Source organism: Ptychodera flava, chromosome 10 (assembly GCF_041260155.1).
Source record: "Ptychodera flava strain L36383 chromosome 10, AS_Pfla_20210202, whole genome shotgun sequence".
In the NCBI taxonomy this organism is placed as follows: domain Eukaryota; kingdom Metazoa; phylum Hemichordata; class Enteropneusta; family Ptychoderidae; genus Ptychodera; species Ptychodera flava.
Genome location: NC_091937.1, coordinates 40,544,768 through 40,569,015, shown reverse-complemented (window position 1 = coordinate 40,569,015; position 24,248 = coordinate 40,544,768). Strand labels below are relative to the sequence as shown.

The window sequence follows — 24,248 nt, the reverse complement described above, 5'->3', positions numbered from 1 at the left end:
CCTAGCGTGACATAAATGTAAAAAATGTATTAAATATATTAAATGTAAAGAATGTATTTCGTGCAAGCCCAGCTAAACCTGACCCGACCAAAGAATGTATTTCGTGCAAGCCCAGCTAGAAGCGACCCGACCAAAGAATGTATTTCGTGCAGACCTTTCGTGTCATAAATGTAAAGATTGTTAAATTGGCAACTATTGGCCATAGCTCGAATATTTATGGAAACTTGGTAGAGTTGTTGAACATATAAAAGCAATCCCTCTGGTTGTAAAAACGCTTCGCTGAAGCATGTAAAGTCGTTTAGACGAAAAGTTCATGTTTTACTACACAATGAGAACATCAGTGGTGTAATTCAGATCAAATATGATGATCGCTTTCATTCCGTTTACGTATCAGTCGATGAACTGCGTTGTTTTCATTGTGGACTGAAAGGTCATATCCTTTAACGTTGTCCCAACTATAGATCGTCAGAAAACAATGATAATGACACTGGAAATGTTCAGACGATACTTGTGTGGATGAAAATTCAGGTCTAATGGATGTTGTCGATAGTCAAGAAAATGTAAATGAAGGTATTGATCAGCATATGAATACTCCAGAAATTAACACCTCAACTTCGACTAACGCCTCAACATCAACTCGCTTTGTTTTAAAACAATGAAGCACAATCAGAGTCCGCTCACAAAGTCACATCTGTTGATGACAATAATCTGTAGATCAAAGACCTCTCACCAGTTAAAACAATAAATCCACTGACGCTCAAGAGAAAGAAAAAGGTGTTAACTCTGCTGCAAACGTCCATGCCGATGAAGACAGGGTATGAACCCCTGCTTCGCCTTCGTTCTCTCCGCTCCCCTCCCCTTCATCATCATCATATTCAATAGTTCAGTCTTAGTCCCTTGAGTTTCCTGATACTCCCTTTTCAGGTGTCAATATGAATGAGTCTCAGGATTTATTTACTTCTCAGTCTCAGTCTCCAAGAAAAAATTCTCAAAGTCAGTTTTTTTTTGGTCAGGAGTAAAAACATCAAACTCGTTTGATGTTCTCAGCGAAATAAACTTGTGACAAAGTTACAACAACATGTTAGACAATGTAAAAGCCTGGCAATTACTAAATACGGGAAGTAAAATCGTTCTTGTCTTTGCTTGTCTAGTGATGGCAAGTTTCATTTCTTGGAATGTAAATCGGTGTCATGATTCTTTAAAACGGTACAACATTTTGTCTTCATTGAAGTCCAATCAACACGCTGATTTTTATTTTTTACAAGAAACTCATTCTACAGTGGCTAATCAGGCTCAGTGGCAAGTAGTTTGGCGTGCGCCTATTTATTTCTCACATGGTACCAGTAATTATGCTGGGGTTGCAGTGCTGTTTCCGCAAAACAAAAATGTTGATCTTGTTTCTGTAAAAAGTGTCGTTCAGGGTCGTCTACTTCATTTGCATATTAAGATGGATGACACTTCCTTTCATTTGTTCAATATTTATGCTCCTTCAGGTGGAGATGATTGTTGTATTTTCTTTCAAAGTCTTCGTAAATTTCTCCTTGATTTTGATCTTGACGATGAGAATATTGTCATAGGGGAGACTTTAATTGTACTCTAATGATTTAGACAGATCGTCACATATGCAACCACATTTAAAGTCTTCGCATGTTTTTTCTTCGCTTGTCCATCGTTGTAAGCTTTCTGATGCCTGGCGTTATTTTCATAATCAGGTTCAAAATTTTACGTGGCACAGAGGAGAGCAAAAATGTCGCATTGATACTTTCTTCATCAACAAGAGGTTGACTTCGAAAATTAAATCTGTGTCTATTGACTCTCTTACTGATTTATCTAATCACTCTCTTGTTTCTCTTGTTTTAACTATGAATGCGAGTGTCAACAAAAATCCAGTTTGGTGTCTAAATACTAGTCTTCTTAATGATGAAAATTACTGCACTTTAATAAAGGAATTCTGGGAAGGTTGGCGTAATGAGAAGGATAGGTTTTCTTCTCTTCAGTCTTGGTGGGATATAGGAAAACAAAAGATTACAGAATTAAGTCAGCAGGACAGTGCTGAACGGGTTCATCACTTTAAACGTTCAAAACAAAAAATTATTGAGGAAATTTGTACTCTGGAAACATACTCAGCCTTCTCTGGAAACAAGATATCATCAGCAAAAATACCTGTTAGACAGTTTTCAGAAACTTGATACTAGAGGTGCAGTTATTCGTTCTCGTTTTCAACAGCTCAATGATTCTGATACTAATTGAAAGTGTTTTTTCTCTTGAAAAATACAAAGGCTGTCGTAAATCCATTACTCATCTCCAACGTGAAGATCATACAATTACAGAAAATCAGAGAGAAATTCGTCAACTTACTCGCCAGTTTTATCAATACCTTTTGACTGCTGAGCCTGTTTCATCTGTAGCACAAAATACTTTGCTTCATGATGTCCCTCAACTGCCTGCTGACAAAGTTACTCAACTTAATGAACCCATTAGTCTTGATGAGTACACCTTTGCACTCAAGAACATTGCAAATGGTGAAACGCCCGGTGTTGATGGCATACCTTGTGAATTTTATAAAAAATTCTGGTCTCTTCTGGGGAATGATTTTCACCAGGTTTTTCAAAATTTCCGATGGCCTTCTTCCGACGTCCTGTCTAGAGCTGTTATCACACTCCTTCCGAAACAAGGTGATAACTCCCTTCTTAAGAATTGGAGATCTATCAGTTTGCTTTGCACTGATTATAAAATTTTCACTAAAGCTTTATCGCTTCGCTTGAAGCAAGTTATGCAAGATATCATTCGTGTAGATCAAAGTTATACTCTTCCAGGCAGACAGATTTTTGACAATATTCATTTAATTAGAGATTGCATTCATTTTCATATTGACTTGAATCTTCCTCTTGGTGTTCTTTCTTTAGATCAGGAAAAAGCTTTTGATCGTGCCAGTCATCATTATCTTTTTCAAACTCTGCATGCGTTCGGGTTTGGTGAAAATTTCATCAATTTTATTAAACTTCTGTATACACAAACTGATAGTCTTGTCCGTGTTAACAGTTCCCTTACTGCTCCTGTTCAGTTTTCACGTGGTATAAGGCAAGGTTGCTCATTATCAGGGCAGCTGTATGTAATTGTTATTGAACGTCTTTTACACAGAATAAGACAAGATGACAAGATTCAAGGTGTTATGATTCCAAATTCAGTTGATCGTAAATGTAAACTTTCAGCTTATGCTGATGACGTTAATACTCTTTTAACTTATGATACTGATATTTGAGGTTAATTATTGGTTTTCTGTCTATGAGCATGCCAATAATGCAAAAATTAACTATCGTAAGTCCCAAGGTCTTTGGGTCGGCGTGGGTGTGCTGATCATCCGCTTGAAATTCTTTGGAATAGTATTGGTCTCAAAGTCCTTGGTACTTATTTGGGCAACAGTAACGAGTATTTTTCAAAAAACTGGAGTGAGTGTGTTACAAAGATTGACAATAACTTATCTTGATGGAATTCCAAGGCCGTGTTATCGTTATTAATCGACTTGCTGCAACTAAACTCTTTCATCGTTTAATTTGCCTCTCTCCTCCTGCTTTTATCTTTGATGAAATTCAGCACAAATTTCTTGATTTCTTCTGGCAAGGAAAACATCGGTTGCCGAGTCGAACAGTTTTTGCTCCATTGAAGTTAGGAGGGCAAAATCTTATCGATCTCTCTTCACGTGTGAAAGCTTTCAGGTTAAATTATCTTCAAAGATATTTGTATTCAGGCCTGGATCATCCTTCATTTTGTTTCCTGATTTTATTTTCGAAGTGTTGATAATCTCAAGTACACCTCTCAACTATTTACAGTCAATTTTCAGTCTGTTCCAGAATTTCCAGCTAATTTTTATCTTGAGCCTTTGAGAGTCTGGAAGTCACGTATTTTCCTGAGAAAAGGTGGACCCCTTTCAATCAAAGATATTTTCCATGAAGCCTTTTTTCAACGATTGTGTTAGTTTTACAAATCCTCTTGATAGTATTCTTGTTAATCACTTTATCACTTTGTTGGCATTACAAAAGTTGGAGATCTTTTTGACCCTTTCCAAAAACTTGGCGCTCCCCAAGCCAGTTTAAAAACATTGTTTCTATTCATTCGGATAGAATTTTAACAAATACTGTCAAGACGTTGGTTGATTCTATTCCCTGTGATTGGAAAAACAAAATCCAAAGTTATTTTGAAGAGGAAATTGATTTGGATGACGTTCATTCTTGTCATCGTCCTTCGTACTCTTTCGAACTTATTTGTAAAGGCACTGATGACCATATTATTTTGAATTGTCCCTTGTATAAATTTGAAAAGGGTAGCATATATAAATTCTTGATCATCTCCAATTTTCATGGAAACAATAAACGTCAAGATACAGTTTGGAGAGATCTGCTTTCACTTTCTGAAAATATCAAACCTTTTTTCACTTCTTGTTATCTCAGTCCAATTCCCAAAAGAGAAGTTGGAGATCTTCAATGGCGTCTTCTCCATGGTGCGTACGCAACTGGCTCGTTTATGTTCCATTCTGGGTATAGCTCATCCTCTGATTGTATTTTCTGTAGCACCAGAGATGACCTTTTACACATATTTTTAGAATGCCCTCGTCTTTCTCCTTTGTTCATTCTTCTTCGTAAACTCTGTCACCGTTTTCTTGGTCAGGAATGCAAGATTTTATACTGGTGGTTTGTTTTAGGCCCAACCTTTGGTAAATCGTACATGGACAAGAATACTTTTGCGCTTTTAAATTTTCTTTTTACGACAGCTAAAATTGCAATTCATGTGACGAGACGAAATGCAATTAATGGTCATGATCCCTCAATCAGTAATATGCTTGTTTCTGTTTTTAAAAGGCGAGTTTGTTCTCGCATTTTAGAAGAATATAATTACTTCACGCTCAATTCAACTATAAGTGCTTTCAAAAAACACCAATAATACACCAAAAACATTTGGTGTATTAATGACGTCATTGCTTCCGTAGACATTGATGGAATAATTACTATTGATTCAATTTTGTTGTGAACACTTCTTTCTTTTGTGTGCTTTCAACTCTAAGCATTAATTTCCCTTTTGCCAAAACCTTACTCGTCCTGGGCACCGTACTCCTCACGGAATGAGAGGGGGTAGTCAGTTGAGAAAATTCTTGGTTGGCATGTCCCTTCTCATTGGCGGTTAGGCGGCTTTTTTCTGCAAGATGAATAGGTGCTCTTGACCTATTTCTTTGCAATTTTTCTGTCGCTTTTTCTTGTTTCGAAGTTTGTTTTGCTTTCTCCTATTCAGTGGAGATTTTTCATGCACCTCGCATCTTGCCTTCTGTCAATAACAAAATGGCGCTTTTTTCAGATTTAATTGGCTTCTTTGCCCATGTTGCAAGTGAAATAGCTACCTGTTTGCCTTTTCACCAGTTCTCTCCGTCTCGCTCCAGCATCAGTGTCATTGCCATTTTGCATTTTTTGCTGATTTTTTATAGTCCAACTTTCCTTAGTATATTCAGTCATTGACCATCATTTGCTATAACGCATTTGTCAGATTTCATTTTAGCTTTTCGTCTCTAAATTTGAATTGATTTGATATGTACTTTTCTGTACATGAGATTAATTTTAGTAATAAACGTTTATTTGAAAAATCAAAATCTTCTTCTTCTTCTTCTTCTACTTCCGCCGCAATTCTTTGCTCACCTAGATCTCAAAAACCGCTGGGCGCAACAACTTCAAAATTGCAGAGCTAATAGACTCGGATGAGTACTCGTGCACTGTCAAGAAATTTTGACTAGTCACGTGATATGGTGGTAATATTGGATTTTTCTTAAACCTAAAAATGGCTTTACCTTGTGACCTAAGGGTTCAGTAAAATTGACATTTTTTGTACTGCAACAATTAATTACCTAAGGTCTTAAAAATTTGCAAATAAAATCGCGTGCGGTCAAGTGATTGGGCGTCCTAATGGATTTTCGTAAAAATACCAATTTAGTCTTTAAAAATCTTCTCCTCAAGAACCAACGTACCAATTGAACTGAAACTTTACTCGTATCATCCTTAGTGTAAGTATTTTCAAGTTTGCTAAAATCATTTAGATCGGTCACTTGGTTGGGCGGCCATTTTGGAGTTTCGAAAATTACCAATTTTATCTAGTCAATGGTTATGGAAAATGTGAAAAATGATGCTTTAAAAGTTTTCTTCTAAAAATTAATGTGCCTCTGGCCTTTTTAAAGTGCCTCTGGCCTTGAAATGTGGCATGAAAGAGCCTTGCCATATAGTCTACAAATGTTGCAAACAAAACTTTGATTGATGAATTTTTATGCAAATGAAATGGATTTAAAAGTTTCAATTTTTAAAGGTTAAAATATATATTAAGATATATATTGCCAAACCAAGTGACTGATCCAAATGATTTTTGCAAACTTCAAAGTACCTACACTAAGGATGATACGAGTTAAGTTTCGGTACAATCGGTGAATTTATGCTGGAGTAGAAGATTTTTAACATTAAATTAGTATTCTTCGAAAATCCAATATGCCCGCCAAACCACGTGATAGATCCAAATGATTTTTGCAAACTTGAAACTACCTACACAAAGGATGAAACAAGTAACATTTCGGCTCAATCGGTGCATCTATTCTTGTGTAGAAGGTTTTTTAAGATTAAATTTGTATTTTTCGAAAATCCAATATGGTGCCGAACCACGTGACCGATCCAAATGATTTTAGCAAACTTGAAACTAGCTACACAAAGGATGATACGAGTTAAATTTTGGTTCAATCGGTGAATTCATTCTGGAGTAGAAGATTTTTAAACATTAAATTGGTATTTTTCGAAAACCCGATATGGCCGCCAAATCTAATGACCGATCCAAATGATTTTAGCAAACTTGGAACTACGTACACTAAGGATTAAACAAGTAAGGTTTCATTTACATCGGTGCATAGGCTCTGGACTAGAAGATTTTTAAAGGTTAAATTGGTATCTTTCGAAAATCAAATATGGCCGCCCAACAACGTAACCGCACGCGATTGAATTTGCAAATTTTAAAGACCTTAGGTAATTGTTGCAGTACAAAAAATTTCAATTTTACTTTACCGTTAGTCATAAGGAGAAGCCATTTTTATGTTTAAGAAATATCCAATATGGTCACCATGTCACGTCACCAATCAAAATATGTTGACAAAGGTGCACGAGTACTCATCCGAGTCTATTAGCTCTGCAATTTTGAAGTTGTTGCGCCCAGCGGTTTTTGAGATCTAGGTGAGCAAAGAATTGCGGCGGAAGTAGAAGAAGAAGAAGAAGAAGAAGAAGAAAGCCAAACTCCTGTAAAAACAATAGAAGCGTAAGTCCCTATTGGCTTGTGCCCCTAAAAAGAAGAAGAAGAAGAAGAATATTGAACCACTACAAATACAATAGGTTCCCAAGCCCCATAGGGGGCTTAGGCCCCTAATAATTTTGATACAAGTATGCACTTTTTAGCCAGTTCTCTTTGTGTTTGTCCCCTTGTCTCTCTGTGTTTGCATGAATACTAGTGTCCTTATGTATGAAAATAGTGCAAAAGGAAGCAGAAACACTCTGTAGCCCTGGCGAAAGTGTCAACGATGACGATAATTATATGTCGATTGTCTGTTTATTCTGGATAATGGAGAACTATCTATCCTTTTCGACAGATAATCAGTCCTTTTCCGACATACCAATACGTTTGTTAGCCATACGACCTATAAGCTCAGATGGTACTGAATGCAGAGGTAATAAAAACGGTAATTTGAGACCTGAAAGACTCTTAAACATAGCAATTGGTTGTTGATAAAACACATTTCCAATTATTGATGATCTACCAATTATTTCAACAATATACAATATGCACTGATAAAAGGAACAATACGGATCGCTGTTGAGTTTGGTAAGTTTTCATTGTGGTCATGTATGGAAATGTTTCGTATTGGTCATTTTTTATCACTTAATGGCGCCTCTGTCGTGAGATTAATCGCATTGTGGTGACAATAACAATGTGTTTTTGGTTTTGCGCAAGTGTAAATACAGAGAGGCGAAATTGAAATTTCACTACAGAAAAGGGTGTTTTCGGTTTCTGTAATTTTACTTAAGTTGTTAGAGTTTTTCATCTCGATGACCACGGGAAAATCCTGAAGATTTCACTGACTATAGCCGATGATTTTTCAAAGCGTGCTTTCACAAAAAGGTGTCTTTGTAGCTGTTGTTTGAGCCATTATGCTTGGTAATAAATTATCACTTCAAACAAAGGCGGCGAAAACAACATTCCACGATCCAGTTAATATGGAATGTGTTGATGACATACGGCCATTTGCCTTTCCGCAGTCTCCAATTCTTATATAAACCCCCGACATTACCTGCGGTGTTCGTTGGTCACTGGAGTTGATCGACAATCATTCTCAAGATAGTTCTCCACTGTTCCGGTAAGCTAACGTCATTTACTCGAGCAACTTTATTTCTTAATAATCATTGAAACTCGTTACGTTACTTCTGAGTGTGTGTGTGTGTGTGTGTGTGTGTTACAGTCTTCCATTCTACACTAACATCTGTAGAAGCACACGGTGCTTTGAAGCTTGTGCTAAATATTAGTCCGTCTATCATAGTGTGCTAAGCATCCCAGAGAATATTATTGGCTGTCCTTTATTTGATGTTACTGTAGAATGAAAGACTGGAGCACAAAAACAGAATTTTTTTCAACTAAGAATGGGCAGACCTAACATTGTGAGAGACGAGTAAGAGTATTGAAAGAAAACAAACTGTTAAGTAGAAACTGGCCGATTATTTTAGCCTGTGTACGAAATCCGTAGTCCCGGTTCAGTAACGTATTTGCACTTTCAAAGCGGGTGCACGTGATGACATTACGTTCTACATTGTCAAAGTAAACCACATATGGAATTCCCTCGTTAATTAAAAAGCTCTGCGACCTGCGTACACATTTCTTATTTATCTGCTTACGATCTGTCCAGTTAAACCGATTTATACAGCAGTAGGGCGTTTCATTATCGACTTAAATCTACCAATGGACACTCTTCGGTTGGTTCAATCGCTTATTATCGCTATTACCGTTACGTAATTACCTTTTTCTACTCCTCAAAACATTCGTTTCTTATATTCATTAAACAACAGAGGGACGTCTCCACGAGACAACATGAATGCTGCAATAATACTCTTGGTAGTGGTTGCTGTAAACCAAGTCTATGCCATTTCTTCTGGTAAGAATGAAAAGCCTTTCTTTCATTGGACTATGATTTGGCCAAGATAAACTAAGTTGTGCTGTTCCGATCTTAAATATCCATTTTTCAGAGGTTCGGGGCGGTAAAACACTGGCCACAATATTTCCAGAAAATGCATCATACATATAAAGGGGAAAAACATAAAAGCATCCTCGTTCAGGCAAAAATCAAATGCAAAGTAACGAATGCGTGATTTTACGGTTTTTTTCTTTCTTTTGTTTTACTTCCTTGTTTACGTAGCTCTAAAAAGTTAAAGGTCGACAAGAAAAAAAAAGGGTAGATCGAACTATCGGAGCAGCACACTTTTTTTGTTCGGCCGTAATAAACTTTGCGAATGTATGGCGAGAAAAGCGATGACTATGGACAAAATATGACTTAAGTTTATCTCCTTCATGGCGTGAGATGATTCGACTGAGAGGAATAATAATAATAATAATAATAATAATAATAATAATAATAATAATAATTTATCACCGTACTCAATGTGTCGAGCTGTACTAAGCGTGTCATTTCACTAAATTTGCCACGTTATTACTTTAGTAAGGAGGGTCTTTCGTTTGCCTAATTTATCTTTTCTAAGAATACATCAAAAATTATTCTGATGTTGCACCCAAACTATGATATTACTTTGCTCTTGCTGCTCTTTTACAGAATATCAGATACTAGTATCTCTTCTGTCGACGTAATATGACCAGGGCTGAAAACCGCAGAATGGAATTTGCTGCCGTCGTTATTTATCTAAGCTTTGTGCTTCATATATTTTTTATTTATCTTTGCATCGCTATGGCAGGTATCTCCACTTATCATGCCCATGAAGTGAAGCAATACAGCAAATTTCATTATCATGCAATGATGCCACACTATCACGTCGTGCTCATTTGCAACATCATTGCGACTTCTCATCTGATGAACATGACATGAATGTGAAATATCCTTCATAACGGCACGGTGTTGGGTAGAGTAACCGTGATAATGCATTTTCAGTAGAGCCTAATCTCTTTAATCCAATATTTAATGCGTCAGTTCATTTCACATAATCAGCTCTACCTAGTCGTAAAGAACTAATGTCAGGAATAAGTGGTCCATTCCGACAAATGCCGTGACAGAGTGGCAAAGAAACAAACACACAAACACAAATAAGGGAGCATTTGCTTTTTACAGAGAGGGGTCGGTGGAAATCAAGGGGGTTGACGTTTACAAAACCGTTTTTAGGGGGTCAAATTTTACAATCAATGATGGAAGGGGGGTCAAATTTTATAAATGTTTGTATGGACTTAGAGAAAAAAGAGAAAGAGGTCTGATTTTCGGTACAGAGGGATAACTATGGAATACAATTTTTTGACAAAACGTCACATGACCCTGATGACCTGTGAATTCAAATATATTTACATTTATGTCCATCACTCAGTAACCACAAGTGCTACCCGCTTCATATTTGGTATGATGGGAGACTTTATGATGGCACATCCTGTACCTCATTAAATATGCGCATATCTTATTCTGGGCTAACCAGTAGAGATAGAGGTCTGAAAGCATTATCCACGCGTTAACTTCTTCAGTGCATTTTGTGGACCTTATACAAATCTGGTTCATCATTTGTAGAATATGCCTCGGGAACAGATATAGGAACCATAATTTTTTACAATTCTTTTCTTGTCTAACGCTTGTGGCGTAAATTAAGTTTTCACCGTTATAGTATGGTGAAAATGAAAGTTAATTTTCCTCGTAGAGTTTACACAGGGGTGGCGGCGATTTTGAATTCCAATTGCCCGAAAATATAGGGTATATCGTTACTCTAGTACAAAATATGCAGGGTGACTCCTGACTTCTATGCTTGAAAGCGTTGTTTAGTAAAGTTTGAACGGTTTAACTCTTACAATTTCAAGGCACAGGTGCAGTTAGCGTTGATGCTTCATGTTCAGCCAAGCAACTCGCTATTAGCTCACAAATCCGTCTATTTCCTGATGAGCTGTTAACTATATACTGTTCGGTAAGGGCGATAATCCGTCGTGTTGGTGATTACTACCAAAAGCAGCCACAAATAATCCACAGGATGAGGTTGGGCAATGAACAGATATTGACTATTTTCTTTGATATACTATTGCAGAGATACCGACATGGTCAAAGTTTTTGTTATGTCATGTTTAATATTTACAAGTTATTTATCATAATCGATAAATAGTTGTATTTCCCGCTAGATCCTGAACCCAGATAAAGCAGATGTACCTTCATTGTATGTATGCAATAAGTTGCTTATGGAACAAGTCATCGTTGATGACACAGTCCCCACTTGTTAATGGGTACTTTGATTACAAGTACTCGGAAAGGATAGAGTACTCTACATTAAAAAAATACTGAGATATAGATGGGCCTTTATGCCCGAGAATGAGTTCCATTGTGGTGAAAACATAACATTACAGTTTACAGTGGGATGCAATAACACGATTTAAGCACAATGTTTGATGAATTTACAATTTTGTTAACATCTCTCAAAACTGATTTCCCCCGCTCTTAAACATCTCGTGAGTGAAGTGGATGAAACGGATCTAATCGTCACCTGTATTCGCAATGTGACTTTGTATATGATATCACAGATACGATAGTAGTATCTGTGATTTTTTTTCCATTCTGGTTAATAATCGATATTTTCACAGAAATCAGGATACAATTACGCTCCCAGAGAAGTAACCGACTTTACTCGGTGCATTCGACCTCACAAATGCCAAGTATGGTTCAACACTTACATCTACAACTTTGCATCCAACTAACATTAACATCCCATTAACGATATCCTTACAACGAGATCACATAACAGTATAACTTCAGGTTCTAACAGCATTCTGTATGTTTTGGCACAAAATCTTACGCCATTCATAGCAAACATCTTACTATGCTCTTTGCACACAGTCCTACATAGAATCCCATCCAACAATCGTCACTCAGGAAAATTCTTATGTAAACAGCATCAAAGGTTGATTTTCATCCATCGTTTATAATATATTTCCATCAATTCTTACGAACTGCACGGCATTTTGTGTCGGTCTCTTATATTTATTCTGAGGAAGGAGTCGGTTTCAAATGAAAGTTCTGATGATTTGAATTATTTTGTTTGTGAAAGATATAGAAGTTCTTGTTCATATTCCTAAAGCGCGTGTTACTTTCCAGGAGCTGGTACAAAACGGTAGAGTGATGGTTTTGACGTCACCTAATATCTTTCATAGGCTTTGGGTTAGGTATACCTATCATGAACTGTCAATCTAGTTGTGACTAGTATTGTGTATACAGTCTTCTTTAAACACATTTATTCGTACATCGAACCTTATATACTCACACTGAGCTCCGAGGGTCTGAACACGATGCGATGAAAAAACGCATAACCTATGACACATTTTAAGGCCTCTGTTGGACACGTTGTGCTCATCGGAATTTCGACTTCCCTTCCCTACGTCTCATACAGCTATTAAAATGAATTTATATATCCCTGTCCAATGAATGGCCGTACCTGTACACTTGATACGCTGAACTGCTCCACACATTAACAAAACTGCTACCGTGAGTGCTGGTCTCTTGTATGAACATGATATGTACGTCGCGCTAAGCGATTAAATATGTTTGTTTATATTAAAATTCTACTGTTTTGCACATTAAAATTTCAACTGCTATCATCAAGCTTGTCTCATGACCCTTCTTAGAGCGCTGCTCGTTGTCATTGACTGTACAAACGGTACAGGGGTCAATTATACTCTGCAATAAAGTCTAAACTGATCATGAGATTTCGGATCGGAAGTGTTCGGCTGCTCGTGGATGTCTTGACAGAATCGTCCACTCTCGAAATGATACAATTCAATGAATCGAACTCCACTCATGTAATATCTAATATCATCTCATTTGTCGAACCTCAAGGTACCTCCAATTTCCTCAGATATTCATTGCAATCTGCAAATTGAACGATATATTCATTAACTATGCCTCACCAAGTTTGCTTGTGGCAGAATAGGCAAAAAATTGAACAGATTTTTGTCCATTTTAAATTTCCCGCCATTTTCAAAAGTTTGCCAAGTTAGCTAAAAACGGAGATTTTTTGTCAAAGTGGAGCGAATCCCTTACCCGTACTTTCAGTGGAATGCACCATGTCGTATTTGTAAAGATTCAGATGTGCACATGCACCATTTACGTTGTTTATCATGTAGTTGTATGGAGGCGGCCATATTGGGGTGTAACATCCGTTTATTATTTGTCTTACTGAAACCTCCCGTAGCCTGACCAAATTGCCAAGCGGCAGAATCTAGCTTAGTGAGGATGTGGATAATTTACATAAATTTACATCTCATTTGCATTTAATCAGTAAACAACACTGATGTCTACGCACCCACTCGATATAATACGTCCTCGTCATTGCCAAAACTAAGCTATAACAATGATATAGTATATGTGTGAGAGAGATAAAGTAAACGCCCGATGCCAAATAAAAAATACATTTCGAGTTCAATATTTTTGGCCAAAGTTTATAAAAATCACACTTCAATGACTTTGATCTGGCATCTTTCCTCTACGGCTATCATGATTATAAACATGTTCATTATGATTTTTGTTTCTTTCTTTTCAATTCTGATTAGGACTTAGTGATAAGTAAATTTTAGATTTCTCTCCCAACATACTCTCAACCTATAAGTGTAGGGAGAGAGAGTACGTTTTGAGAGAGTTGCATTGAGTCAAGTAATGATAGTGGTGTTTCTTAGAACATCTACATTAGTTTGGAACAACAACAGAATAGTTATATTTGTTGAATTTTATTGGTCAGCAACAACACCAGACTAATATAAATATAAGCAACAATACAAATGACAACAACGACAACCGGATTCGGACTTTCACTGTCTGACATTTTTGGCAAATTGCGACTTCTCCAACTTTGTAACTTGACTAAATGCACTGTCTATGTGTGCGCTTCTTTTTGCATTCTCCCATTAGTTTCAACCGAAAAAGAGCTACATTTTTTTATTCAGCGCACTACAGTGAGTAGCACTTGATTCAGTTAACCCCGCGTAAACCATAGGAACAATATAAATAATAGCGAAGAGTCTGTGTAAGTACAGTGACGCTTGACGTTTTTTGGTAAACAATCAATTCGAATCACGCGGAATTGCCCCTGAAATAAAAGCGATTTTATCAGCATCTATGTGTATTAGAAAAGTTTGCATTTTCCCTAAAAAATCGGGGGGGGGGGGGGGCAGCTGCCCCCACTGAACCTTAGGCTACGTCTATGGTATTTAAACGTGTGTGTTTCAATAGTATTCAAGGAAGTTTTTATCTGTTTGTGACGCGGCTCCCTTCGTTCCACTGCTGGTCTATTATCACCGCATTCTAGTCCGCACTCGAGTCCGATATTGAAGACCACATAGTGAATAGTAATGTTTTATAAGATTCGAAATCCTATGACGCATGTAATTTTGTTGCTCAACCGTGAACTGATGGACAGGAAGTACCTTACTTGGTTTTCGATATGACATCTAAGCTTATTAGTCAGCTAAGCAATACATACCTACATACATACATACATACACATCGTAAAGTACAAAGTAATGATATCTGTTACTTTAATTTCATGCATCCTGCAATCTTCAGACCGAAGAAGTGAAGAAGTCATTTCATCTGTCTGAAGATTGCAGGATGCATGAAACTTAAGTAACATGCAAATATCAACTTTGGTACTTGAAGTAATTTATGTTTTTATTTATAACGCTGTGCTTCAGCAATGAGCACTGTAATTTCTTACGAGGAAATCTGTGTACTTCGATATTATATATATATATATATATATTATATATATATATATATATGTGTGTGTGTGTGTGTGTGGGTGTGTTTTGTGTGTGTGTGTGTGTGTGTGTGTGTGTGTGTGTGTGTCCTTTACAAATTGACGATAGCTTTAGCAATTACTTCGCAAATGTTTGTCTGTTAGTTTAAGAAGAAGTTAAATTTAGTGAACGTCTTCTCAGTGACACAAATACTTTTAAGTTTGTCAAATGTCTTAATCATATCCGTTTTCCAGTTTTTCGGAAACAGCACAGTACTCTCTTTCTCTTTTTTTTCACGGACAGTGATGTTGCACAAACACCTATCCTTTATTTGCGATTTTGTAAGTGCGTATTGCATGGATACCCATTTTCTCTTGGAGTGCCACCACCGGGGGTATACTATACGTATTGCATATCCCTAAAGGTTTTTCTGCGTTGAAGGCATGGGGTCGCTATCTTGGCTTCGTAAACAGCAGGCAAAACGGTCAACTGAAGACCATTCACTGCATGGTCTTCAAAATAAGTCAACACAACTATTTCGCCAGAAAGTCATAGAGTCCAAATATGTGTTCCGAGCTCTATTTTGACTTAAAATTTACAATTATCATAATCCATTAAAATGCGTTCTTTTGTTTTTGACCGGCAGAGAAAATGAATTCGGTCTGTTCAAGAGGGATGTGCGTCAGCGATAGAAAATGTAATAAGAAAAGGCCTTTCAAAAAACATGACTGCTCTGTGCAGTGGGAGTAGAAGTTGCATTGAATGATAAGGATTACGTCTTCATTCTTTCAGTCATTTGATTTTATTACTATGACTAAGTTAAATGGTTACAATGTTGCCAAATATACTTGATAGCGAGCTAGGGATGCCATGAACAATATTAAGTGAGCTTAGAATGACAGAGTAAAAGAAAGGACCCGCAAATGTATTGTTGAACCTTTGCTGGCGGGCAAATGGGAAAACCTCAAAGCGCATCATGTCTGTCCACATATAATCCTAAATATGGTGTTTCTTTTCGAAGATGTCTCCAAGCTGGATACACATCTGGCGAGGCACTGCATTTGATCCTCATGTTGGCACTAATGCGAGGAGGAAGAACCATATTATGCACATTGGCACGTAGCTTCAACTGTAATAAAACAATCCACACAACCGGTGAGAAAGCACAGCACATGAGGGGAGGCAATATATTATGAGAGGCTATGAATAAGTGAAGATATGCTTTTTTCCGTTGCAAACTTTGACTTCAAATATGGCAAAATAGGCTAACTTTCTTCCTCTGTCACAAATTTACATAATTTTCTGTCCACAATCAAGAAAATAATGCCTTTGTTATTGAATAACTGATATTCGTTCTCCGGAGTTTTATCATTGCAATCCTTCCCGATATAGAATGGTAAATACCTTACAGTAAAAAGGAGTAATAGTTTCTGTTTCTAGAGTATTCACGGAGTATGACTCTCGTTACGTTTCAAATAAGAGACGGTAGCGATGACAGGATCATGTCAAAGGGTTTCAATTATTGCCCATAATCACATTATGTAGATCAGAACCATTGTACCAGAAGTAGTATGCGCCTCGAAATTGAAAGACTAAAACTTTTGCTCAAACTTTCTTAAACTAAACTTACCAAATCAACAATAAAACTCAGGGGTCACCGTGCAAAGTTCGGAACTAGCAAAACAAATTGCCCAACATTTTGCAATTTTTGAAAATTCAAAATGGCCACCATCCCTGTGTTAACTCTATGGAGGAAAATTAAATTTTGGATTTTCGAAAAAATTAAGACCGTTAAAGTTTTTCTTTATCCAAGAGCTGTAAAATGAACCCCTACAAGTTTGAGAGTCCGATTGTCTGTCCCCGAGGCGCGTTCTACCTTAACGTATAGGTTCTTACTTTTCTTCTGACAAATATAGCCTTTCGGAGAGTTACAGTATTCATCGTCGTATTCGAAGTCTTTCTTGGTCCTAAAATAAAAGGCATGACCAAAATAGAAAATGTTACATCTTAGGCCTAATTTCGGTCGATAACGGAATTTTACACAAAGAATAAAGCACTAAACTTAAAAATACAGCGCTCAATTACACATTCAACAAGATTAGTATGTTATGGATTTTAGCTATCTCGTTTAATTGACATTATTTTGAAATGGTATAATGGTTTAAATATGCAGAATTAATAAGACTTTTTGGAAAACACTACGGTTGAAATTTGTCAATTTTTGACCTCATATCGAAATACTTTAGAAACCGACTCACCATAATTGGACACAATTTTGTCCCGAATCGTCGTGCTTTTTGTTATCATTAGGTTGGCCTGGTGCCCATTTCGTAAAATTCTTACACATCGGATAAATCCATTCGAATGCTGTTTCGTCGTGAGTACTTCCATCAAGACTCCTGTCGGGATCATTGAATCCGATCCAAAATCCATTCCCATGGCAGGATTTCTTGTTCATATTAGCATCCTTTATCTCATCTTTTAATTCGTCCCACACTGCTTCTGTATGCATCGTTGCAAGCCAACCACCGTCTGCCTCGCATGAATCATTGGCAGCCTGCCAGTTAGACTTGGAACACACGGCAGTGTACTGGTAACATTGTATACACCGTGTGAAAGTTACTGTCAGAACACAAAGTATGTGACACATTAATAAAGAGAGAACTTTCACATCACCAAATTAATAATTCTGGCATGCGTACAAGGTTTTAAGGTTTTTCATCGGAACAGAAAGATTAAGTTCACTTGAATTTTGAATTTTCTCAGAGTGAACAGATTTGTACGTGTAAGTAATCTTTGCAATATCTGATTTTACATCCTGTAATGATTTTGACAGTGTCAAACGTAAATGCCATATCATTAAAATTATGCTTCGTATAGGATTATTCAGCACTACGGTGTATTAAACCACGCACTAGACTTCTAGTATTTGAAAAATGATAGAAGGAAAGTATTATCAAAAATACTCGAATACTCACTTATGTTGGTCTATTTATGAAGACTGTTTCTAAGAGGTTTTTAGTTTTAGCAAAGGAAGAATAGCCTAGCCTTTTTTAAATCGTGTATTTTCACCATGTTCCAGAACTTAAGAACACCATCGAACTAATTTGGGATAATTGAATTTTACATTTTTCAAATTTCTCAAAAGTGTTAGGTGCCCTATAGCTGAATGGTGCAATATTACAAATTACTCATAAAAACAAGTGTATAAGTTAAAAAGAAAAGCAGATTAGCTTACATTTGCAGATTAAACCGACATTACTTCATCATCCAATTATCCCACATTGGTTTCAATCGTGTTTAACGTAGTATTCGCCTCGAAAGTGAAAGACTTAAACTTTGGCTCGAATTTTCCTCAACGATTCTTTAACCATACATTTTCAAAATCAAGAATAAAAATCGGGGGTCACCTTGCAAACTTTGTTGCTAAAGACACAAATTACCCAAGATTTACCGATATTTGAAATTCAAAATGGCCGCAATCCCTGTTTGAACTCTATGGAAAAAAATCAAGTTTTCGAAAAAAGCCGGTGAAAACTTTTATTACACCAAAAGCTTTAAAAAGAACCTCCACAAGTGCTAGATCAGAAAAGAGTTGTAAAAGTTTGAGAGTGCCAATATCTGTTCCCCAGGCGCAATCTACCTGAAGAGTGAAGCCTATTTCAAAAAATTGTATAAGGTTGCATTTATTTTGGCAAGGTATCTATGGCCCGGCACCTCATTCATCGCCTGTAACCTTGCTGCTAGTCTGGCAGAGACCCTGCGATTCGCGTTCTTCCCTGTTCATGCTGTTGGAACACGCGCGCGCCCTTCAGAGACGCGACGCGAATCCCAGGGTCTGGACGTTCTTGCAAGCGACCGGTCGGATTTCTGCCTGATCCGGGTACTTTATAGAACTCCACACACCCGTTAATCAAAACAAAAATGACAAGTAGCATAGCCAAATAAAATGAAAAATGAAAAATAAAACCATACCGCGTATATAGGTTCACTAGCTACTAGTATATATTCTCTCCGCCCGGTTAGATAGGTGTTTCTTTTGAAGTCACAACCCTTATGAATATTCATATACTTGCAAAAACCGACAGTCGCTGTGTCTGGCAGCGCGTAGCCTTCGAATGGAGTCCCATCGTGGGCGCGCACAAAACAAGGCACAGCGACTGTGGAGAGTCTACCTTGCTGCGAGCAGCACTATAGAGTTCCTGGTGCCTGACGGATGCTCACGTCACAGCCCCTCTATCATATCATGTAATCTAGTGAAATTCTTGTTGTTTTAACACGCCATGAAAGCAATTCAAAATATGTCACGGTCAATGATAGTTAGTCTCTGGAATGCTACCATATATGTCTCTTATAATGCTTTCAATGTATAAGTTAAAGACGGCTTCGAGTGTTTCACTTATTAATATGAAGGCCATAATTTTCCCCATTTCGAAGTGACCATTATACATAGCAGGTCCTTTGTTGAAAATATCATACGGGAGTATTGTATATTTGAATTCGGGGCCTAGGGGTGCAGAACTTTTTACAATTTTCAAGCCGTTTGATTTTATGCTTTCACATACTTCCGGTCCATTTAACAGTACAAAGTAAGAACCAGTCCCGTCTTATTAACTTAGCCTCAATGTCAGAGTGACTTTACCGCCTATCGAGCATATATCGTCATTGTTGTGCACAATGGCGTTGCTAAAGAGTTTTCCAGTTTAAATATAACATTCTAGAAAGGATCAAGTTTTCCAAGAGAGTTCATAGGAACATCACCATAACTGTTCAACACTGTTTAGCTTAAGTAAAGAGATGACCAGTTTGGGTATAAACTGTCTAGTGGGGATCAGGTTTTCCAAGACAGATCATCGGATCATCTAATCTAAACGACGTAAACTGCATACCTGCAGGTACCTGTCGTGTAGGTTCAGGCCGTTGTGTCGTTGCGGAATTGCCGCATACTGAAGGGCAGAGAAGGCGAATTTCATAATCAAAACAGTCTCCAGTCTGTTGACTGTGGAAGCACAAAAATCCGTTGTTCAAATCGCTGGTCAGGGAAACTTGGCTGGTTTGATCATGCGGAGTATGAGGGTCGACGGCCAGCCTGCATTCGATGGCGATTGGGTTGTCGCAAAATCCATAGGTGCCTCGCAATTGATTAATGATTTCAAACTCGCCTATCGAGCTTGGGTCCAAAGGCTGGCCATTTTCGTCACTCATCCAGCTTGTCCACTCAGAACAGCCATCGTTGTTGTCAAAGTTTGAGAAATCGAAAAAACATGACGATTTAGACGGTACTGAGAAAAACAGGAAACCCATTTAGATACCTACCTTTAAAGCTATGCAAGCTGGGCACTGATTGGGCGAGACGAAAGGGAGAACTGACAAAGAAACGAGAAACAGGTAACCGAGGGATGTACTGAGGAAGAAAACGGGAAAATATACATGCAGACTTGTTGCAAGTCTGTAGGCCTATGAACATGATCTAAAACAGAGTAAATTGAAGGAATAAATTTAAAGGCTGTCGCGCTGATTGCGATGTGATATCGCGAATCAGAAAAAAAGTATCAAGCCATGATCTGCATCATAGCCACAAATTCCATAGTGACAAACTCGATGTAACAAAGACAAACAGCACGTACTGCACAGGTAGACAACATTTATTTAGCAGATGGTTAGTGGACGTGAAACCGCTACTTGGCCAGCCAGCTACTGCCGCTTATGCCCGAGAAAAAGCCAAGCGACGAGTTGGCTAGTCTAGGGAACACACTACACGGTGTTTGTTCTCGGGTGAGAAGGGTAGCCGGCAGTACAAAAGGGGACATAGTGAAGAGATAACAACACGTGACAGATTTAGGTTCTGGGACAGAGGAAGAGAGATTCTTTCGTACACAGCTTCCTGAAAGCTATCCTATGTGTAATGTGTTGAGTTAGTATGCGCCTCGAAAGTGAAAAACCTATGCTTTTGCTGAAAATTTCCTCAAGCAAGCTTGCAACTATTCCCTTTGAAAACTCAAGAATAAAATCGGGGATCACCGGGCAAATAAAGGAACAATTTACCCAAGATTTACCGATATTTGAAATTTAAAATGGCCGCCATCCTTTTGTTAACTCTATGGAGAAAAAGAAAATTAAAAAAAATCGAAAAACTAAAACCGGGCGAAAAGTTTTATTACTTCAAGAGCTTTAAAATTAGCCCCCACAAGTGATAGATCAGAAAAGAAGTGTAAAAGATTGAGAGTCTGAATATCTGTCCCTGAGGCGCATTCTACCGTAAATAGTGTAGTAGAGAGCCGAATGTATAATCCCAATATCAATCCATGACTAATCGAACTATAGTACGAACTTTCACCAACACAAACCTAAGGAACTACATACTGACGGAAAAATTGAATTTATTAACAAACAAAGTGCATAGTACTTTAAAATTATGCGCTGAGTCAGGACCGATATATCTACTGAAACTAGGTAACCAATGAGGATACTTAGAGACAATGTTGTATCTACATCCATTTCATTGACGTCATGCCTAATGTTGACGCCATACAGTTGCTTCTTTATGCAATAAGTAGGCAGATGAATGACGATCGATGACTGTCGACCAATCATCTTTCTCTAAATGTCTGACGTCATTTAACCATGCTATGTTGGCCGTTGACAAAACACAGTGTGAGGTGAAACCTATTTTGCGATTACATTTACTCCCGATTAGACCTGTAAGTATCTCTTCTGTCATGTCTTACCGTTTGTTGTCCTCGGTTGGTTGCTTCGACTTGAACGGTTGTCTTGTTGGTCTGATGTAATCTTCTGCGGCAATATTGTACGAAATACGTTAAACAAGACCCTGTGAGTCGCCCCGATAAGAATACATTGAGAATAACAAACTTTCATCGAGAAAGCATATTTATTTGCGTTTGTGTGTTTGTTTCTTCACAACTCTGTCACGGCATTTGTCGGAATGACATTAGTTCTTTACGACCAGATAGAGCTGATTATGTTAAACGAATTACCGTATTAAATGTTGGATTAAAGAGATTAGGCTCTACAGAGAGTGCATTGTCAGGGACATTTCACATTCTTGTCATATTCATCAGATGAGAAGTTGCAATGCCGTTGCAAACGAGCATGACGTAACAGCGTGACATGATAATGACATTTGCTGTATTGCTTCACTTCATGGGCATGTTAAGTGAACGAGATACCTGCCATGGCGATGCAAAGATAAATAAAAAATATATAAAGCACAAAGCTTAGATAAATAATGACGGCAGCCTAGTGAATTCTTTGATTTTAGCCCTGGTCATATTACGTCCGAAGAAGAGATACTAGTATCTAATATTCTGCAAAAGAGCAGCAGGAGCTAAGTATTATTATTATTATTATTATTATTATTATTATTATTATTATTATTATTAGTCGAATCATTTCACGCCATGACGGAGATAAACTTAAGTAATATTATGTCCATAGTCATCGCTTTCTTCGCTATACATTCGCAAACTTTATTAATCATAGTCCCATGAAAAGAAAGACTTTACATTCTTACCAGAAGAAGTGGCATAGGCTTGGTTTACAGCAATCACTACTAAGAGTATTATTGCAGCATTCATGTTGTCTCGTGGAGACGTCCCTCTGTTGTTTAATGAATATAAGAAACGAATGTTTTGAGAAGTAGAAAAAGCAATTACGTAATATAAAAGCGATTGAACCAACCGAAGAGTCTGCATTGGTAGATAAAGTCGGTAATGAAACGCCCTACTGCTGTATAAATCGGTTTAACTGGACAGATCGTAAGCAGATAAATAAGAAATGTGTATGCAGGTCGCAGAGCTTTTTAATCAACGAGGGAATTCCACATGTGATTTCACTTTGACAATGTAGAACGTAATGTCATCACCCGCTTTGAAAGTGCAAGTACGTTACTGAACCGGGACTACGAATTTCGTACACAGGCTAAAATAGTCGGCCATTAACAGTTTGTTTTCTTTCAATACTCTTACTAGTCTCTCCCAATTTTAAGTCTGTTCATTTTTAGTTGAAAAATGTTCTGTTTTTGTGCTCCAGTCATTCATTCTTCAAAAACATCAAATAAAGGACAGCCAATAATATTCTCTGGGATGCTTAGCACACTATGATAGACGGACTAATATTTAGCACAAGCTTCAAAGCACCGTGTGCTTCTACAGATGTTCGTGAAGAATGGAAGACTGTAACACACACACACACACACACACACACACACACACACACACACACACACACACACACACACTCAGAAGTAACGTAACGAGTTTCAATGATTATTAAGAAATAAAGTTGCTCGAATAAATGACATTAGCTTACCGGAACAGTTGAGAACTATCTTGAGAATGATTGTCGATCAACTCCAGTGACCAATGAACACCGCAGGTAATGTCCGGGGTATATATAAGAATTGGAGACTGCGGAAAGGCAAATGGACGTATATCATCAAAACATTCCATATTGACTAGATCTTGGAATGTTGTTTTCGCCACCTTTGTTTGAAGTGATAATTTATTACCAAGCATAATGGCTCAAATAAGAGTTACAAAGAAACCTTTTGTGAAAGGTATATATCTGAGCACGCTTTGCAAAATCATCGGCTACAGTCAAGTGAAATCTTCAGGATTTTGCCGCTGTCATCGAGATGGAAATCTCGAACAACTTAAGTAAAATTACAGAAATCGAAAACACCCTTTCGTAGTGAAATTTCGATTTCGCTTTTCTGTATTTACAGTTGTGCAAAACCCAAAACATATTGTCACTGTCTCAACAATGCGATTAATCCCACGACAGCAGCGCTATTAAGTGATAAAAAATGTTTCCATACGTGAACACGATGGAAAATTACCTAACTCAACAGACATACATATTGTTCCTTTTATTAGTGCATATTGTATAATGTTGAAATAATTGATAGATCATCAATAATTGGAAATATGTTTTATTAACAACCAATTTGCGTTTAGGAGTCTTTCAGGTCTCAATTTACAGTCTTTATTATCTCTACATTCAGTAGCATCTGGGTTTATAGGTCATATGGCTAACAAACGTATTGGTATGTCAGAAAGGACTGATTGTCCGTCGAAAAGGATAGATTGTTCTCCATTATCCAGAATAAACAGATAATCGACATGCAATTATTGTCGACGTTGATACTTTACTGCTCTCGTCAGGGCAACAGAGTGTTTCCGCTGCCTTTTGCACGATTTTCA

General features: G+C 37.5%; 2 protein-coding genes across 2 annotated transcripts in view; both read right to left on the bottom strand.

Annotated features, from left to right (window-relative positions):
- Positions 1 to 22,638, bottom strand: part of LOC139142799 (C-type lectin 37Db-like) — a 49,506-nt gene extending 26,868 nt beyond the window's left edge. Inside the window, exon 1 of the mRNA XM_070712966.1 lies at positions 22,560 to 22,638. The gene's annotated coding sequence lies outside the window, so the exon portion shown is untranslated. The remainder of the gene's footprint in view (positions 1 to 22,559) is intronic.
- LOC139141655 (lectin BRA-3-like) lies at positions 15,807 to 23,495 on the bottom strand. The gene is made up of 5 exons (XM_070711242.1): positions 23,356 to 23,495; positions 22,559 to 22,644; positions 17,286 to 17,649; positions 16,924 to 16,994; positions 15,807 to 16,156 (listed from the first exon to the last, which is right to left on the bottom strand). The coding sequence occupies exons 1-5, from the start codon at positions 23,493 to 23,495 to the stop codon at positions 16,131 to 16,133; spliced, it is 687 nt and encodes a 228-aa protein (XP_070567343.1). The 3' UTR covers positions 15,807 to 16,130.
- Between the last annotated feature and the right edge of the window lie 753 nt (positions 23,496 to 24,248).

Bases quoted from the DNA above. Each gene is read 5' to 3' on its own strand.
- LOC139141655 (XM_070711242.1), bottom strand. From the start codon at position 23,495: ATGGAATGTTTTGATGATATACGTCCATTTGCCTTTCCGCAGTCTCCA. The intron at 22,645-23,355 runs GTAAGCTAATGT...ATTAAACAACAG, and splicing joins GATAGTTCTCAACTGTTCCG to AGGGACGTCTCCACGAGACA. The intron at 17,650-22,558 runs GTAAGAATGTAA...GTGTTCTGACAG, and splicing joins AGCCTATGCCACTTCTTCTG to TAACTTTCACACGGTGTATA.